Genomic DNA, 21,044 nt, shown 5'->3' with positions numbered 1-21,044 from the left:
ATTATTTTTTAATTGCTTAAATCGAAAGATTACTCCTGGAGTACGTATTTCACACTTTTAGATTTTTAAATGACGATATCTATTTTTCGCGATTAAATGAAAAGTGAAAATTTTCAAGCGTGCGAAAACACGACGGCTAAGTATGAATGCTGGCAAAAGCCCGTGTGACGTCATTCTGGTTCCCGCTGCTGCTGAGTGAGGTGACCTTGGGGCTAGGATATGTGCGCCGCTGCCATGCAGGCTGGTAGCAGGTAGTAGAGTACCCCACTAGCAGGTAGCGCTTGGCTTAAATAAGGATTATTAATACCTTATCAAACGAAGGAAACTTCCTGGCCATATGCAGTTTTAATAGGTGATTATATTAAGAGATGTTTCCCTGAGCTCTGTGCCTCATGCATGCATTGGTAATCTCAGACGATGTAAAACTCCTATCTACTCGTATAGAAACTAGGTCCCTGTGATGCCACGTGGAGTGGCATCGCATGGATGCCAATCTGACCTTTTTCAAATGCGGTTAAAATTGACCATTGCCATTCGTCTAAACTGGGATTTCTAAAAACAAATAATTTGCATATTATGAATACACTAATGGTGAGTAACGAATCGCAATCAATGCCATTCATTTTCTTTGATGAAGGAAACTAATCTATTTTAATTTTTATCGATTGTCATTGAATTCATTCATTTTTCGATCCATCTCCTAACTTCTTGAGATATTCTTGGCAAAAAATTAGCAGCTTCAGATACTATGCATTCGAAAGCAGTCGCAGTATTTATTAAATTGTGGAACCTGCCATTGTCTTTCCTTTTTTGTTTCATCACGAAGGAGTTCCATCATGTTTCCCCTGACACGATTGAATTTATGAAGGCCCAGGAGACCCACTGGCTTTTCTGATAACAGGTAGGAGAACCTTCTATTAATAGCTGGCGAAGAATCCACCATTAGGACAGAAGCCTGGGAGGTTGGAAGAGATTGTGTCAGTATCACAGGTTATGAGGTCAAGAAGGTCCTTTGGCATGACATAGATTTACTTAGCTACAGACCTCCCGGATGATGATCTATTGCTCATTGAAAGTACATAGTTATAGTATACTGTGATATCCATGATGATGTTTTCACTTGAAAGTTATCAAGGACAAGGAAACGAACAAGGAATTTGAAGAATCTTGCTGCTGCTGCGGGGTGGATTAAGTCTAAGGAACGATGTTAAGACTGATCTGACTGAGAGTGAAATTGCATTCTGGATGTAGCCCGAACTCTACTCTTAGCCATGGTGTTAATTGAGGCGCTGCAATATTGTCATGGTGGTCTACAATAGATGAATATATGGAATTTGACCAGATTAGGTACTCATCCAACCAAGAAAAATCCCTGAATTGAATCCAATACTTTCTGGTAATGTATGTCGAGTATTCTAGGTAACTCGCAAATATATATGAGAGGATTCTGCAATATACAGGCCTCCAAGAAAATTTTCCTTTAATAATAGAAATTGACTTATAAAAATATAATTTATTTACCAAAAATAAACATATCAACAGGCAATAAAAATATATCACCACATAATTCACCTGATATACATTTGCCAGTTCAAAGTTGTGCTAAAATAATACATGCGATCAATGTTTATCCAAATGAAACATGATCTTCATCACAATACTGGGAAGTATATGCCGGGGAGACCAATCATTGCATCCTCCATGCAAGAATATGTATACTATTAAATTCAAGCAATTCATTTGCAAGGACAAAATTTCCATAAAAACCATAACCATGAAATAATTTTAAAACCATGATGGAGCATAAATTTTATCACATATAATTCATTCAATGATTGTTGCCCCCCACTCCATATTCACGAGCAAGATGAGCTGCAATCACCAGCTTTTGTATATCTGTAACACCACCATATATTTCGGTAATACGGGCATCCCTGTAATGTCTCTCAGCAGGCATACTTGAAACATATCCCATCCCACCCAATATTTGGATGCATTGATGTGATACAAATGTAGCTGCCTCTGCTGCAGCTATCTTCCCCATTGAAGATTCCTGAAAGGATAAAAAAATTGCCACAGTTACCTCCTATTACAACAAAAAAATCCAAAAACAATTTCAATTAATACTTAGGATGAACTTTGAAATGCATTCAAGAGTATAAGTCAAGGAGGAATAAATGGGCCAAAGTATACCATCATTAAACCTGCAAAAGAGAGGTATTTCCAACAAAAATTAACAGGAATAAAAATACTATGACACCAAAGTGATTCTCATCAGCATACCTCATTGGTCCATAGCAATGGAAAATGGGCTCATTTAACAGTTTTTCATTATTTTCCTTTGTTTAAGCTTAAAAAAATTAGACCAATATATGTATATCCATTTCTCCATCTGTTGCGTGATTCCCCAGCTATTTGAGGTGAAAATCGACAGCATTAACCCTTTTGCAGATTAGTGGATGATGTCACAAACTCAAGCCAAACATGCCGTCACTTTTCAGGTGCTACTCAGCCTTGGGTCTTGGCTAGATATGGTTCATTATTATCTAAACTCTCATGAACTTTTCCTTTATTCAATAAAAGTTTCTCCTTGAACGAGTAAATTAGCCAAGTCTCTTATGATGTCATCGTCTCATGAAAAGTGGGAGGCAACTTTGGTGTTTCCTTATTTTACACTTACCAGTACATAAATGTCTCCATTGAAAAGTTTTTATTACTCGTAAAGTAAATTTCTGTCTTATGCATCAAATTCTTTCATTGAATTGCACTTTCGATTCAAAGCAAACAAGCTCATTCCCTTTCCAGTATACATATATTTATTTCGCTTACAGGAATAGCAGGAGCAAGTCTGACTTGTATCCAACACTATGAAATTAGTGTGAAATAAGACAGGAAGTAATGATAGTACAAGAACAAATCACTACTGATGATATGAGTGAGCAGATGATAGACAGTATCTGATGTGAATGCAGAAAGACCCATAAGTATGGATATGTGTTACAGATAATCTGCTCTTATGTGGTGCTAGATAAGTCTGGAATACACCATGACATTTGCACTATCATAAAACATACAACAGTCAATTGAGTGTGCCCAAATTAGTGACAGACAATGCAACCCTTTTGCAATAGCAGCCTCGCTCCACACAACACACTCCAACATTCAGCTCCTATTGTGCAACCCCATAAAGTCGTTATGGTTTAGAGGGTGAGCGGAAAAAATGTAGGAGGGGAGGAGAAGGAGAAGCTGGGGAGATGAAGGGAATGTTAAGTAGAGGAGAGACCTTTGAGTGAACTAGAATAAAATCTTGATTTAGTGACTTTGTGCTTATGAAATTTGTGATTGTGGGCTTAAAAGTTAGCACCATTACAGGATACATATGTAGCATAGCAGCACATTAGGAAAACTTATGCCAAAAAATTACTCACAAGTACCTATCATAATCTTATTGTTGTGGCTTTGGAGGACAGAGTGAGATCCTCCTCATATCTAAAACTGCTGTACAGGGGGTATAATATTTAAGTATTTTTAATTATTTACAGTAAGTGGGTATAGTATTTGGTAGTGTTAAAAGCGGTTGTTACTGTATTCATATGGAATACTTCTCTAGTTTTTCATCTAAATTAAGATTTATCTATCTCTCTTACACATATAATAATTAGAGAACAAATTTTGAAATGCTAAATTTCAGAAAAGTCTATTTTGTCTTTTGGTGATACTTTGGCAAGCTTAGGAAAAAATGTAATCAATAGGAACTCAACTCCATATGACAAAAAGTACCAGAGGTTCAGGGAGGAGAGCCACATGGATAAGAGGTGCTCAGAAGCGTGCTGCACTAAGAGCAAGTCCACTCGAGGGAGGGTTCCAACTTCTTAACCCTTTCGCTCCAAATATCGGGTGGAGTCGACGGGCATTTTCATACGTAGAAGACCTGACGTCATGTATACCTGTCGCAGATTTTTTAACACAAAAGACTGGACGTCGGCTCTAGTCGATTCGAGGGAAGGGAAGTCACCACTGAGGTAGCAATTGTCGGATGCATTCAGGCCCGGCCTGAGACCCAGCTTAGCGTGTCCTTAGGGCCACTTCTCAGCAATTAAGCCCGACCCTCCCACTCATTTACGACCATCCTCACTGCAGGAATTTTTTGCGAAGTGGTTATATCGTCAATAGTTTTTTCAATGATATATTTTGTTTCATACAACAATTTTTTTATACTTTCAAATGAATTCTTCGTTTTTTATGAGCGTAAACAATTTTTAAAGGTAATTTTAGTGTCAAAAATAATGGACTTCCGGACTCATAGCCCTATGACCTTGTATTTACTAACTTTGTTATTAATGCTAGAAACCCATTTAAAATTCCACAATGCTAAAAAAATGTTAGTAATTCTTTTAGAAGAGTAGATTATTGAAAATCAAATACAATGTTTGGTTGAAAAAAACTGGTATCGCAATAAGTTGACTGGATTCGTACCGTGATAGGGTTGGAGGGTGTAGTCCAGTGGCCGGGGTAAGGGACAGGCACTCCATTGAGTTGGGTCCCAAAATAGAGGGACGAAAATATCAGGGTACTTCCATCCCAAAAAACAGCTCTGTACAGGGAGGTTTAAAATATTCTCATGCTAATCGTACCACGAAAAGGCTTTCCTATGGTAGGCGCTGGCAGGAAAGGGTTTAATGTGACTCGTGTGCTACTCCACTAATTTTGCAGTCGCACATTCAAGCGGACTCACTTGCACACTTGTCTTGATTTGCAATCACTAGCCAGAATATCCCAGTGTTTGGGTTATCAGCAGTCTTGGGTTGAGGATAAGCTCTGCGAGTTGGGATCCCCTAAATGTTTTTTTATTTTATTGATGCCATAGTTTAATAGTTTTGTGAATGGGAAATAATAGAGGAATTGGGGAAATGTAACATCATCACTTGGGGAAATGGCATCATGATAAATACCTTAGTGAAACTTTGACCTTGATCTTTCAGCGCAGCAGCCCTCCACACAAGCAGCCTTGCTGATTCTATTCGAAGAGCCATGTCTGCAAGCTTTTCCTAAACAATTAGAATTACAAAGCATTTCAATTTTTAAGTTTTACCAATGTACTAAAATTATGTTTGTATTCAAGGCTATTCTTTAGAAGAACCTTTTCAGTTACATTTTTAAGTAGAAGTTTCAAGACTATGTGACCGATTTCTTTTCCATACCAAAATTTGAGGAAACAATATGGTAGAGAGGACAGAGACAATTAAGAGGAAGGAAAGAATGCAAATTGAATCACATGACCTAACGTATACTCTCAAAAAACTAAATAATTCATTTACATTATACAAAACTCTTCATGTGAGACAACTATTGAGTATGTGAGTGAAGAGTAAGGTAAGGCCCTCTTATATCTCCTTCGAACGTTTAAATGTGCAACTCGTCTATCATCCTCGGCTATCCTGACTGGTTGAGTTTCCTGCACGCAACCATGGAGGTAGTAATGTACTCAAACTCATTTCATCACTTCACATCCTGGCCTCATTGTTTATTATGTGGGACTAATGCAAGTTTGTGTGAGCTTAATCCATGGTTGAATCACGTAGGAATGTGCGAGTACATATTAGAAAATTTGAGTCAGGTAGTTGGTATTCGAATCGAGTGCTTTGAGTACCATTTATAATGTCTAGTCCGGTCGAGTAGTTTCAGTTACTGACCAGTCGAGGACAGTAGGCTAAGAAATCTGCCGACAGTAGGAGTTATCATCAAACTCATTTATGAATATCATTTGTAAAGTTGATACATAAATGGGTCTATTGCCTTGGCTGGAAGTTTAGCTTGCTCTATATGTAGCAGTCGACGTGGGTGCCAAACAGTGGCGCAGCGAGGGGGGGTTTTGGGGGTTAAAACCCCCCCTCCCCCCCAGAGCTCGGAGAAATTTTAAAGTTTAATCCATTTTACTTAATTGGGTTGATATTACTAATAGAATAGTGTAAGGATTAATAAAATATCCCTCAGAAAGCCATAAAACTCACCATTTTGGACCGTTTATCTTAAAATTCCTCAATTTATTAATCTCGCACCTACCGCTTATCCTGGTGTGTATTCCATACCCCCACACACCCCGGTATTATTTGCACCTAAACCCCCCCCCCCCCAGCCTTGATTCCTAGCTGCGCCCCTGGTGCCGAATACCTTTTCGTCAGCGGTGGTGGCCTTCCCTCTTCCACCCCCGCGGCGTATTAGGAGTTGATTGCTGCATCGCTCATACTTTCTTATGCCAATTATCATCAATGTCGCTCATTATCTTTTTATTTTTACTTCAGGCTAAGCGTTCAAAAGAGAAAATGCACTAGGGGATTGGAAAATGAGAATATATAGGTGCATGTATGCATCATATTTTCAGATTCTGAAATTACCGAACTCGACTTGATACATCACGAGGAGTTTAGAACTCGACTCGAGGTCAAAAAGTACTACTCGCATATCCCTAGAGACAAGCAAATGATTACTTTTCCATAGCAAATTACAGACTAAAAGAGGGAGTATTGTCAACATTGTATCATTTAGTTCATGGAAGAGATTTTAGATTACCCACCAGATGATTTCTATATTTGTGGTAGATGCTTTAAAACTTAAAGCCCAATTTCTTCCCTTGCCACATATTACAATTTTACCAACTTGACATGATGTAACAAGATGAAACTTGACAAGTTTTGAAATATTGTCAATGACAGCAATAACCCAAGGGAAACCAGAATAGCCTTGAATGGCTCAATTGGCTGGGAAAGCACCCGATTGTACTTTACCATATTGCCTCTACATTTAAGTTTTTAAAAATCTCTCTCTCTCCAACAGAATACATATGTTGTAAAATTTTAGGTTTTCCCGGCTTATAGATTGATGAAAAATTTCTCGGGATTCCCACCTGGTGAGAATCTTGAGAAATTTTTCATCAGAATATATATGTATTTGCCTAGGCTGTCTAATAAATATTCTTTAGACAGATATAGGTAATATCTTTTGAGTTAGATGAATTTTTCTACCTAACAACCACAGTAATTCCTCAAGATGGCACAAAAAATTACTAAGCTATTGCATTTTCATAACTTAAAGTTAATTATGAAAACAATTAAACCATTCTAACAAAATATGGCACTTAAAAATACTGAAAACTATTTTTGCTCATTTTTTTCAAACAGAATTAGGTATGTATCTAAATCTAATAACTAAAAATAGGATTCTAAACACCAAGTATTTCATGGATACCTGAACCATCTGGAATTTTATAATAGGCTTTCCAAAAGCTGTTCTCTTTGCTGCATAATCAATAGCACAATCCAAAGATGCCTGGGCGATTCCAAGAGCCTGGGAAGAAATTCCTATCCTTGCTCCATCTGAAAAAAGTCCATCACTGAAAGATGATTTTAAATGTATATTTTGTAAACTATTCAATATGAACGACAAGAAAATTTTAATTATATGTAAGTTACCTAAAGCAGACATAGCATATTTAAATCCATCTCCTTCCTGGCCAAGTATATTATTTTTCGGTATTCGGCAGTCCTCTAACACTAAATTACAAGTAGAAGTTGCCCTTATTCCCATTTTATCTTCGTTCTTTCCAATTGAAAGACCTGAAAAATGGATCTTAATTGAAAATAATAACAAAAAAGTAGTAAGAGAAACTTTCAAGCATACCATTCCAAATTTAGTCAAGTCATACTTCAAGTTCTGTTCAAGTGAATACATTAGCCATGAAATCTGGAGGCCTGATAGGACATAGATCAGTACAACTGGAATGCATAAATCTGGCACAAGAAGTACCTACTTATAAGACATGTTTCCATGAATTTTCCTCCAACACAGGCTTGAGGTTTATATTCTATTTTAACCTAAGAATATGATGGTAGGAAGCACAAAATCTCAAAGGAAAAATATGTTCTATATAAAGCAACCTGGAGATCCTCAGATGAGAAAATAGAGAAATAATTACGAGCAGTTGCATTGCAATGAATGGAGAGGCACCACTTTCACTGCCGTTCAAAAATGTAGTGTCAGAAAGAGAAATATATATTCTAAAAACATTCACATCTCACTAACATTAGTACTGTAATTCTGCATAATTTAAGGAGATTAGTTAAGGGATATGTAAAAGGTTATTCAAATGCATTATTAAAATTTTTCCTCAAACTGAAGCCTCAGAATTAGGAGGGGGAACTAGGTATGTTCAAAGGGGGACTATAATCGGAGAAATACGGTAATTCATTATAGAAAATATATCTTTCCACTAACTGAGAGATAGATAGATAGATACAATTTCTTCTCTTACAAGCCAATTTACCAGATGTAAACCGAGGATATGAGGGGAAACGGATAGGTGAGTGCTAGGGGTAGAAAGGAGGGAGATTGAAAGAGAGGAAGAGCTGTTAAAAAGAGTGGGAGAGATTATTGCAATGCACAATAACAATCATGGTCAAATCATCTCTTTTCACAAATATGAAAAAAATAACCAACTGGTTTCAGATATCCTAAAATTCAAGATATAGTAGAACCATTGACTTACAAAGCCAAGGAGATCCAATTTCCTAACTTAGTTACATATACCAGAAGATTTGTGAAGGTTACCTCTGTGTGCTGTGGGTTGTGTCTGGCCATCATCTGGTAGGAATATGGTTACACCCTAAAATATTCCCTAGATACTTCTTATGGCCAATATTTAAGTGAAAATAGGACAAAATTCAAACATTTGAGGTAAATATACTCTTTATGGAGATAATTATTATTAGAAGGGTTGGAGCTGATTTGGCTGAACTTTCACCCACAAAGTAAGAAGCACACTGACAGTGAAGCTGATTCTAACACAGCAAATTGATGATTTATTGGTAATCCAATCAGCAGATAATCTACGATGTTTTCCCTAACCATCATCCCTTCACCAACTCTCCCAAGCTTCCCCTAAATATAGCAACTGCTGACTAGACCTTTGTTTCGTAAAAGAACTACTGACATTATGAGGACACCACTGCTTAAATTCAGCAGGAAAATCACAAACCAATATTTTTGCCTTAAGCTGTGGTCTAATACACCTCCTGCCATGCTGCTAACCTTGCAAAATTCTGGGGAAAGTTTATGCCACTCCTGCAACAATTTTTTACTAGATAAGATCCTTTCAGGAAACTAGGTTCTAATCTTCACTGATTCAAAAGTAGCAACTCAGCAAAAAATGCTTAAGTTGCATTTGATATTTCTGATAATTACACAGCCAACTCAACATTCAATTCAGATGAAGATTCTTATAATGACTCAGTTTACATAAGGAAAAGTTTCTGTACCTAATACATAAAAATAATGGAATTTAGGTTAAATGTCCCCTATGGTCCAGCTTGGCCCCAACTGATCTTTTGACATTTGGACCTTCTGCTGAGCTAAAACGGAATTATTTCTCCTATTGTACATTTGTCGAATGAACAATCGACATAATAAAACAGCAAACTTCTTCAGCATCAGAGTATGATAGAAATAAAATATCCCCTTGTGCCTTGCTAGTACAAGAGCTCAACTACAAAAGGATCAGTAATATGTATTTGAACCAGTCTACTTTTCGGTAAATTTCATGAAGAGGTGTAAATAATTCACCTTCCTACCTTTAGTTGGCAAAGGCACAATGAATGCACTGATCCCTTTATGCTTTTTGGCAACATCTGTAGATGCAATAATAACAGCAGCAGATGCTTCTCGACTATTAGTGACCCATGCTTTAGTGCCATTTAATACCCATTCATCCCCATCTGGTTTGGCAGTGGTGGACAGAGCTGCAGCATCACTCCCCGCATCTGTAAAAACAGAAAATAAAATTTTCAAAAATATACATTAATTGACATTTTTCTTTTAAGTTGAAAGATACACACCAAACAGAATTAACAGCAATACATGCTAACTTAACCAGGCAACTCAATAGGTCAAAAAATGTTGCTAAACAAAAAACATTCTGGTACATGGAGAGGATAAGGATTTGGTTTACCTAACAAAAGATACATGAAAGTGGTTTTATTTTTCACAAAAATTCATTTTAAAACTTTAGAGCATTGGCTATATAGAATAGAAATTTTGGGATTTTAATAATTACTTTAAAATATTCCGCAGATTTCATTGCAGCAATTAAAATTATTTCCTACTAGTAATTAAAAATTCATTTTTAAATTTCGTAAACAATGAGAATAGGTATCCAAGACTGTCATTAGATTTTGATCACAGAAATCACTGCATTTCACAACTTGCCTACTGAAAATAGAAATTTGACAGCATAGGAAAAAAATATTTGCTATAGAGGAGGGAGCTGTGCCAATCATAGCTCCACTCTGGCTCAGCTAAAAACACCATTAATTTACTTTGGTCAGTTTCGGTGCATGGCCTTTAAAGGGAGTGATGTGCTGGACCGACTGTATTTACAGATCAGCACTCGCTGTTCTCCTCAACCTCGTCTCCCTCACCCATACATGCTATTATGCTCCCAATACCTAAAAGGTCTACAGTAAGAAACTGCTTTAATTCTAAGCCCAAAAGACCAAAAATCCCTATAATTTGAAATTTATAATCATTAAGACACTCGATTCATAACCATTCATTGAAGAGACAAATATATTTATTGGACTCATAGGTCATATGGACAAAGATACCGTATTTACTCATAGAAGCTGCACACCTTTATTCCGGAAATGCTGGTGAAAAAAGCGAGGTGCGCAGCTTACGCGAATCCTCAAAAATATATTAGACCTCAAAAGCGCAAAGTTTTTTTATCCTCACGAGCCAGCCCAAAAATGGGGGTGGCCGGGATACACAAGGTTGTGGCTTACAAGAGTAAATACGGTATTTATTGGACTCAAGGAACCTATGCAAACACATCCAAAACTCTCTCTATCTCTATGGCACTTGAGTAGCTGATGCAAACGAATGAATGCATAAATGCTATTAACCAATATTTTTATGCTGTATCAACTATACTTATACATATATATAATGTATACCAATTTGTGAGTATCAAGATTGAAAAGAGGATGTATGCATAGGATTAATTTCAGCTCTAAGTTGAGGGTCAATCAGAAAAAAATTAAACTCTATTTTCAAGAACCTCTAGTAAACCAAGCTATGCATGAATTCAAGGATAAAAATGAATTCATTTTTAATCAACCAGTTGAATCTAATAAGAATGAATTGTGAGATGTATGCCCAATGAAAATAAATGCCACTGTCGATGCTAAAAGAACAAACCTGGTTCACTCAGAGCAAAACAACCAACCGTTTCACCAGTAGTAAAAGGGCTTAGAAATGTCTTCTTTTGATCATCCCGTCCAAATTTGTCAATCATGGCCATGTAGAGTGAATTGTGGATACTCATTATTACACCCGTACTAGCACAGCCCCTGTAATATACATTTTTTAAGAACATGCATCAACAATGGCCCATAGGATGTTAATCAGCAACGACGTAAGCTCAGCAATGTAAATTCATTTTTTTCGCCAATTTTTTCACGATTTTCACCAAGTTGCACGAGAAATTCTGAGTACATAAACTAAACATTTGCAGACTGAATTTGGTTGACATATCATATATGGTTGAAGATACAAACATAAGTGGGGATTGGGTTTACTAAATGAAATATCCATGAAAGTTGTTTTAATTTTTCACAAAAATATATTTTTAAACTAAGAGATTTTGGCCATGTGAGATATATGCTTGAGGGAAATAAATTTTATTATCACTATACACAATGGATCTGTAGTTATAATGCTGGATAATGGTTAGGATGAGAGCTGGAATTAATTACCAAATAAAGCAAGGGACTGTAAGCTTGTATGCTTCTGTTTGGTTTTGGGTTAATTGAAGCCTCTGGACGAGGAATCTCATATAGGTGTGGCTCTAATGCCTAACAACTTCTCTGCAAAGTATCTAGGGGAATATTTTACAGTGTAACCATATGTCTACCAGATGATGGCCACATACAAGCTGCAGCACACACACACTTCACATATCCTCTGATAAATAAGTTAGGAAATTGGATCTTGCTAACACTTTGCTTTGAGATTGTGCTCCGGGGGAAGTTGCACAGGTAAGGTTAAATGCTGATATCATTACCAACAAATAGGAAGCCCTCGAGGCCAGTGGCGGATACAGAAAAAACTCAAGGGGGGGGCGCAATATATCTTGAGTTGTCTTTACTTTTATGGTAATAAAAGATGATCAATTCACAGGCAAAGTATATGAAAATTTTATTTAAAGTGATTATAAACATGTAAAAGACAATGCCATCTTATGATATAAAAAAGTTACAATTGTGGTTTTGCAATTGTTGTGCAACACATTAATGTTCGGCAATACAAGCGGACCCGCAAGGGGGGGGCGCGCGCCCCCTGTGCCCCCCATCTGTATCCGCCACTGCTCGAGGCGATGTGGGCACTTGGCGCGGTGTGGGGGGATCCAAGACTCGAGGAGTCTCACACCTGGCGTGCAATGGTTAACATGTATTTGTTGTGTGTATGAATTAGAGCGTTAATTATACAGAATATCCGACTTGTTCCCTTACTGTGCCTTCCCTGGGCCCAGCCCTTTTTATTTAATCTCAATGGTAACACAGCTAATTTATATTTGAAACTAATCAATAAAAAGGTTGAAGAACTATCTATAGGGATGAAAAGTTGAATGGTTAAAAATTGGCTAAAAACCCCAAAAATTTTTCACAACACTAAAGCGACTATTTTAAACATTTGGAATATTTATTCACAAAGAGTATTTTATTTACTTCCACGTGAAATATGCACAATTACTACCACAGAAAAATGTAATGCTGAAAGAAAGTACAAGTAGTTTTAGTGGAAGTTAATTCTTGATAATCTGACAAATGACAATTCATTGTGAAATGAAAGAATCATTTCAAGTATCATATTTATTTTCCAAGTAGGCTTCCGCGGAGACTATGATGGCAGTGATTCTTCCACGTTTCCTTCCACGTTTATCCAATGACTTTCACGAATTTCTATGTGATGAGAACTTGTAAATGTTTAAGTCTTTTGTATTAACGATCATTCCCATTGTAATTGATTTTACTATTATTTCATGTATACAAATTTTAAATTTTTGATACATCTAACCCATTGCAGACATTACCATATTACTGGTGATGGTTCAACCATTTTATATTGACGTTCCATATATCTGAATCGATGTACCCACTCATTGTTTTCTGATCCTTTGGCAAATACAGTATTCTATTCTATTTTATCCATTTTTCTGGACACTTCGGTGGACCTGAGGAAGCCAACTGGAACTTTGGCGAAATATTGTCCAGCAAAATGGATAAACGCAGAAGGAAACCCACAAGAATCACTGCCTATCATATTTATTTTGTGAATGTAATGGCCCTATACAAAGGCAGTAGCTTTCTCTTCCCAACCAATTATTCAGGTTGCATATCCAACAAAGCAAAGAACTAGCTGAAGAATGGAGTCACAAATTAAATTGATCACAAAATACATTTTCGATACCTCTGATTCCCATTTATAGCACATAAAACCTCTTAGTGCAGCAAACTAATACAACGTCTTATGAGAGGACCACAATAGCAACTACTAAATCTGCAGCATCATCTAAAGTTATCACTAAGCAGGGTATGCAAGAGAGAGAGAAAAAGGTAAACCTGTATGGCTGATACCACCTAAATAAATTTTATGAATAATTGTCAAGTGTCCTGATAGGAGTACGTGATTATCAGCAAGACCTTCCTTAACGAATGTCCTGCAAAATGCTCCAAACGGAGGGGATGGAAGAGTCTCTTGGGGCTCAGTGCAGCAGTCATGCTAAGGCGTGAACTACACCCTCTCGAAAGGGTTAATTTGATGATGCACTGACCCGTACTTTTCACTTCGTTTTTTAACACTACATATAAGGAATTATTAGCATACATAAAGAAACCATAGATATGCATATTAAAACTGCTCACACTACAGTGACTATTACAAATGAGTCCCCATTCAGGAATTAATATTAAAAAATCATGTGTTCAACTTACCTTGAGATCTCCTCTACTGCTATTGAAAATGCAAGAGAATCTAACCCTGGCCCTCCATATGCCTCTGGAACATTTATGCCCATTAGCCCTAATGAACCCATTTTCTGTAACTGCACATGAGGATATGCTTGCTCTTTATCTAACCTAGCAGCAACAGGTTTAAGTTCTCCCTCAGCGAAATCTCTACACGTTTTGTAGAGCATTTGATGAGTTTCTGGGAGTGATGATAAAGATGATATGACTCGGTGGTGAGGGCGTCCATTGCTGACAACTATTTCAAACAAATAGAGGAATGATAATTATACATTAATGCAAAAAATTGGCCAAAATTTAGAGAAAGACAATGCAAATAACAATAACATCTTGAAAATTTAATTGAAGTAATCTTTTAAAAACCAATTATATTATTGCTTGTTGCTATGCTTTAAGCCACAGAGTACATCCACTAGGTCACACATGGTGGGTCAACCTCCAGGTATGGAGGTTAGCTCCAATATAGGGAAGTTTATGCATCAAAAAGCAATCGTGGATAAAAATCAAAAGAGTTCTGAGGGAGTATTGGTCTATCCTTGGTTAAGATAAGCCAACAAATTAATGCCAAAACCTGTGAAGAAGCTGTGACTTGGCGACAGGAGACAGCCTAAAATTATGTTTCCCACCACTCAGAGGAGATAGAAGCAACTCTTCTTCATTTGAGTGAAGTTGGAGACCACAGAGGTCATTACAGTGACACTCATTTCAACACAGTTGTGGTAACATTTACTGTAATAGCCTTAGAACTGCAATGTGGAAGGCAAGATGAAATCACCACATTGTTATCCTTAGGAGTCACAGCTACTCAAATCATCATTTTACAAAAGACATGATGGGAGTCTCTCAAGTAAAATATTCTGGAGGTAAGCTAGTCCTCCATCGGATCTCTGGGCGTTGCGTCATGACTACCCAAGAGAAAATATTAGACATTAGGTGATAAGATTCTGAGGATAGGAACATGGAAGGTGAGATCACTTTGAACTAACAGAAGACTGGTGAATCTGAAGGTGAAAATGGAAAGAATGAACTTTGATGTTCTAGAAATCAGTAAAATGACATGGTCGGAAGAGGGAAACTTATGCAGTGTAAGCTACAGGATCATACACACTGCATCTGCAAATGGCAATGAGGGAGTCAGGTTAATTCTCAGAAAGGGTGCAGGAATGAGGGTGAAGAGCTTTCTGCAGTATAATGACAAGATAATCATGGTTAAGATAGAGAATAATGCCATAGATGCCATAATGGTACAGGTTTACACACCAACAATGGACTAAGGCTATGAAGACATAGAAGATATATACAAGGATACCGTGGAAGTAATCATACTGGTAAGAGGGGAAGAGAATCTTATTATTAATGAAATTGGAATGCAGTGACTGGAGATGGTCAAGACAATAATAACCGAATATGGATAAGGCAAGCAGAATGAAATACAATCTAGTGCTTGCTAACACATTATGTATTTTAAAATCATAACCAAAGAATACACAAGGGGAAAATGCCAGGAGATGTAAGATGATTTCAATTTGATTACATCTTTTTGAAGCAAAGATTTAGAAACCATGTGAAAGAATCCAAAGCTACACCAGGGCAGAATCAAATGCAACCATAATTTAGTGGTCATGAAATGCCTCTCATAATTCAATAAACTCAAGAGATCTGTGAAGAATGGATTGAAAGTAGGATAATTGAAGTAGGTTCAACATAAAATAGCATTTCAAGAAGCAGTAGAGAATAAAATGAAAGAGCCCCCATGAAAAAATTGTATAAACCCATATAAAATTTGCATACATATGTACATAAATTTTATACAGGTTTATACATTTTTTTCATAGGGGAGGTTATCACCTAGATATCAGTTGAAGATAGATAGAAACACATTAAAACAGAGATAAAAGGAGGTCGCTAAAGAAGTTCTTGCGAGAAGTAAATCTCGTTCATTGTAACGAAAACCCCTAAGATTAGACTTAGAACTCAAGAAAGAAGAAAGTAAGAATGTAAAAACCGATGAAGTGCAACTGTACCACAAAAACTGTACTGAATAAGCTGCACATTTTTAAATTAATTTTTGGGTATAACTTATCCTTATTTTGGTGAAAAAAGGCCTCATTATTAGATATTTAAACTGAGATACGAACAAAATAGAGATCCACCTCCGAGAATAGCTTGAGCTCTTTTAAACTTCCCGCCGATTGCATCAACTGACGACTACTCAAGCCGATAACATTTTTAAAACTATAAATCATCTTCGTGAGAAGTAAATTTTAAACTTGATTAATATATTTCAATGAATATTAAGTGTTACCAAACGTAGTTACATTAAGTGGAACAAAATTCCTGAAAATGACATGGCAAGTGAAAACTTACCTCTCGAAAATCGACCCAATTTCCCAATTACGGACATACTACTATCAGTTTTAAAGTAGCTTGAGATAAGACCGCCGTAATCAGCTGGTTTACGCACAAGGTACACAGATTTACGTAGGTACACATTCAGAGTAATGACAACCGCTTGATGTCACCGAGTTGTAAGCTTTGGAAAAGCATTTAGAAAGATTGACAAGGAAAAATTAACCTAATTCATCTATCTCATGTTGGTCCTGCACATTACTTTCTTCTTGGAACTGATACAACTGATACGTAGCCTTGAATACTTTCAATTTATCTTTAATCAAAATTAGATCAACATCATTAACATAAAAAGTTTCCAACAGATGGCGTAGCCGAATCGCCGAAATCGTGACTATCGCGGTAAATTTGAACCTCTGTAAAAAACAGACAAACCATAAATTTAAGGAGCAATTACATTTAATACGATAAATTAACAGATTTGATAGTTTTTTCATAAAAAATACAAAATATAAATGAAAAGTAGTTACTAGTTCGCGGTATAATTTAAAATATCATCCTAAAATGTTTCAATCCTTTTCCTGCCAGGCACTTGCAATAAACACCGCGCACTGTTCCATCCCTCAATAGTACCGGACGATATGTATGATCATGTTACTAACATTTATTGGATTAAATTATTTATTGGATTTGATATTAGTTACGTATTCTATGAGATGACTATAAATTAGCATATTTAGAATAATTACTTTAAATTAGTATCGATGCGCAAGCGTTTAACCGAGCGGCAGAAAATTATGTTGCAATTATTACCATAGATTCTATGGTAATAATTTGAGAGATTGGAGAACCCTGCCATAGAACGCTCCAGAATCGTAGTTAAATACCGATAATAGTGTGTCTTCACGGAAATTTCATCGGAAACTAAAATAACAGCAAAAAAAAAATAGAAATAGAAAAAAATCGACCAAGAGTAGCCATTAGGCCGGCCCTTATTTTTCAGATTTGCGAAAAGTTATGTTTTCCTGGTCTCAAAATGATCCAAATGGTGTTCATATTCACGTGTTAAAATTTGGTTACTTTAAATTAACGGCAACCCGTGCCCCAAGGGCCCTAAGTACTAAGGACCCTCAATTGAGTTTTTTGGGGCCAAAAAAGCACTATTTCTATGTAAAACGTAAAAGTAAAGTTCTTTAGGGCCGATTTTCTGTTTGTTTTAACCTATCTCTAAGCGTTTAGGAGATATCGCCCGTCGTAATGCAATCTCCCCCCTAGGGCGCCACCCCGCACCGCGGCACCGCTGAGGTATGTCCCGCACCACTTACTAGAGACTTCCCCTCAACCCCCTCCCCTCCCTCGGCAAAGACTTTGCTCCTGATGACAAGATTTACATGCTAGTGGTACAGTATTGAATAGGTTGTTCCTCTTGTGTCATGATTAATGTTGTTAAAGCCTATAATGTCAATTTTAACCCTTCAACGCCGTCCTATGTATTGGGTACCGACCCCTTAAACCTTGATTTTTCGCCGCCAAACGGCCGCGAACCATTCCAGCAGGCTTTGTTTCAAAGTGATTTTTATGTACAATATATTATAAGCATGTGATAGAAATGTGTCTATGAATAATAAAGGAATGAAGGGATTGAGCAGGGCTTCCAGGGCTCCAATAGTAGATAGAAATATTCAAGGAGAAGAAAGGAGGTAGTAAGTTCACGGATGTAGATCACTGTGGATAGATAGAGATAGTTCTTGTGTATAGTGTATTGTGCAAAGGATAGGAAGAGCTAAGTTTTTTAGGATGTAAGGAGAAAAGTGGTGAAATAAATACTTTATCATGAACGTGACGTTCATTTTAAGAATAGACCAACAAGGAAAGGCATGTAATCAAGACTAAATCCAGGCATTGAACTGGTTGGAACAGAAAGTGAAGAAATACTCGGCTCAAATTTACCGACAGTGAGAGAAGTACTATGTGTTTTCTCTATCTCCTAATGGGTTCGAAATTTGTAATACTTAGTGCGAGAAAAACCGTGAGAAATGCGTCTCATCCATAGTATAAAACTAGAATTCCTGTTTTTATGGAAAATGAGGCGATTGAAAAGTTAGAAAAATGACGCAAAAAATGGCTGAACGTGCAACGGCATAAAGAGAACGCGAACTACGGTGGATATGAAGAGAAGAGAATCTTTCGTAACAAAACTTGATGATTTGCTTGACATTACAAGGAGCGGTACCATTGAATTTTTGACGCGCGAGGAGGAAAGTGCAGTTAATCTCTCGGATAAATGTGATACCAAATTTTGTCACCACTAATTCGAGAAATCTATTTAATGTATTGTAAATATGCATTGCATTCTTTGATGTGAACATACGAGAATGGGATGAACATACAAGAACGATTTGCAAATTATTCGGGGTCATCAAGTGGGAAAGGATTGTGCAGCGAGAGGAGTGAAACTAATTCAAGATTTTTGGGCAGTCACGTTGAAGGAAGAGAGCTTTCAAAATTTATTACTAAGAGTGACTTTTCATCGCAATACAATCCTTACGTGCGGAAAGGCACTTTCATTGCCAAATGTAGGATGTCAGTGAAAAATTAGACATACAATGAAAATCTATTTTACTTTGGTTAATGTACCGAAATTCATGGACGGAGTGAAAATAAATTGATCTCTTGGATTGGAAGTATTGTTATGGCAATTAAATTCTTTCTAAGGTAAGCACATTTCTTCAGAGGCTAGATCTTGACATCAGGAGCAAAGTCTTTGCCGAGGGAGGGGAGGGGGCTGAGGGGAAGTCTCTAGTAAGTGGTGCGGGACATACCTCAGCGATGCCGCGGTGCGGGGTGGCGCCCTAGGGGGGAGATTGCATTACGACGGGCGATATCTCCTAAACGCTTAGAGATAGGTTAAAACAAACAGAAAATCGGCCCTAAAGGGCTTTACTTTTACGTTTTACATAGAAATAGTGCTTTTTTGGCCCCAAAAAACTCAATTGAGGGTCCTTAGTACTTAGGGCCCTTGGGGCACGGGTTGCCGTTATTTTAAAGTAACCAAATTTTAACACGTGAATATGAACACCATTTGGATCATTTTGAGACCAGGAAAACATAACTTTTCGCAAATCTGAAAAATAAGGGCCGGCCTAGTAGCCATTTAAGTACAAAAAGAAACATTACATTTTAATTTAAATGAAAAAATATCGGTTATCATAAGCTGTAGCAAAGCAACAGATAGACTATCACATCCTCTAGGCGTTATTGGTAAGAGGGGAGCTAATGGGAGGTATAGGGAAGCTGTAAGGACCTCCGCTCCAGGTACGCACATAGTGGTTTTATCGCTATGGAATATAATTGCTAAAGCACGCTATTTCCCCGATGTTTTCCGATGAATTTTTATCAAATTTATGCTCTAGTGGTGATTATTTTATGCAATAATCCAGAATGTAATACTTCAGAAATTTTACAAAAAATAGTCGATTTTGGTGTACTGAGAGGCGACTGAGTCTTTTAGGTGCTATGTATTTTTCTGGACAGGTTTCAGATGCTGGTGACTGTAATATTCATTGCGCAAGCTTAATTTACACCAATTGTGCATGCATGCGTCACAGTTTAAGTTTTAAGGGTCTTGGCTACGTAGTATTAATCGGAAAATGCTAAATTCCAGATAAAATTGGAATGACTTTCCATTTCGACGTGCATCACGACCAAATTTCTCGCCTGATAGTGCCAGTGCTTCTATTACTACGCGCCCAAGTGCCTACATCCGCCGTTTAAAGAATTTCCCGGGGGAGTTCCACGTCAGGATATAATTTGAAAGATCGAGCTGAGCTCTCAGTTAACATTAAATAAACACTACATACAAATATCAACCCCTTTAGAAAAGACAACTGTCACTTTGAAATTTCACAATAACATTTTGAACGAAAAATATATATAAAATGTCCACTTCTGCATAATTCTTCAACTCTGCGTCCTAAGAGCTCAGCCAATATTGTAACTTTACTCGCCCCGTCTTTTACAGCTTCTCCGCAATCTTTTGAGTTGATATTGAAACTTACTAAAGTAAGGAAAAAACTGTATTCAAGGTATGAATTATTTTGTATTTTCCCGTCCGTCATACAATTGCAAACTGTGCCATGCTTTTACATTCTCCAGCATCAATGGGAAATTATTAACCGTGAAAGCCACACTCTCCATTTCAACACACAGGAAAATCATAGGGGTTACTAGATTAACCTTGACCGGCCTCGATGACTGATGGAAGAACAGGAATGGACTGTACGTAATTGTAGATTTAAGAAGATTTCTAGGAGAAAAAATTTCAAGGTATATATTACATAATCACAAACTAAAGTAATCGGATAATAACTTTTTTTACATAGGAGGATTTTTCCACACAGTCTATCCTGGTAAAAAAAATTGATAACTAGGTCAACACTTCAACCAGAAGAACTAATCCTTCACCACCGTCGCATTGACAGGCACAAAAATATAGAAAAGAAAAACTCGAGAAAAACCTACATCAACTAACTCGAAGTTTCAAAATCAGGCTGCATGAGGTAACGAAAAACACTCGATACGAAATCATGCGGGTGTAACACCATTCGGGACGTAAAATGC

At 37.0% G+C, this 21,044-nt stretch overlaps 1 protein-coding gene across 1 annotated transcript; it reads right to left on the bottom strand.

Annotated features, from left to right (window-relative positions):
* Positions 1–1,498: 1,498 nt before the first annotated feature.
* Positions 1,499–16,766, bottom strand: LOC124157195 (short-chain specific acyl-CoA dehydrogenase, mitochondrial-like). Its single transcript, XM_046531736.1, has 8 exons — positions 16,443–16,766; positions 14,043–14,313; positions 11,248–11,399; positions 9,624–9,812; positions 7,470–7,613; positions 7,246–7,373; positions 4,953–5,048; positions 1,499–2,053 (listed from the first exon to the last, which is right to left on the bottom strand). The coding sequence occupies exons 1-8, from the start codon at positions 16,477–16,479 to the stop codon at positions 1,829–1,831; spliced, it is 1,242 nt and encodes a 413-aa protein (XP_046387692.1). The 5' UTR covers positions 16,480–16,766; the 3' UTR covers positions 1,499–1,828.
* Positions 16,767–21,044: the final 4,278 nt, after the last annotated feature.

Source organism: Ischnura elegans, chromosome 4, assembly GCF_921293095.1.
Source record: "Ischnura elegans chromosome 4, ioIscEleg1.1, whole genome shotgun sequence".
NCBI classification, from domain to species: Eukaryota; Metazoa; Arthropoda; class Insecta; order Odonata; family Coenagrionidae; genus Ischnura; species Ischnura elegans.
Note: the sequence above shows the minus strand (reverse complement) of the source record. Positions and strands in the feature narration are given on the sequence as shown.

Coding starts and splice junctions, on each gene's coding strand:
- LOC124157195 (XM_046531736.1), bottom strand. CDS start 16,479: ATGTCCGTAATTGGGAAATTGGGTCGATTTTCGAGAG. Junction 14,314..16,442: donor ATTGGGTCGATTTTCGAGAG/GTAAGTTTTCAC, acceptor TGTTTGAAATAG/TTGTCAGCAATGGACGCCCT. Junction 5,049..7,245: donor TAAAATTCCAGATGGTTCAG/GTATCCATGAAA, acceptor CTAATTGTTTAG/GAAAAGCTTGCAGACATGGC.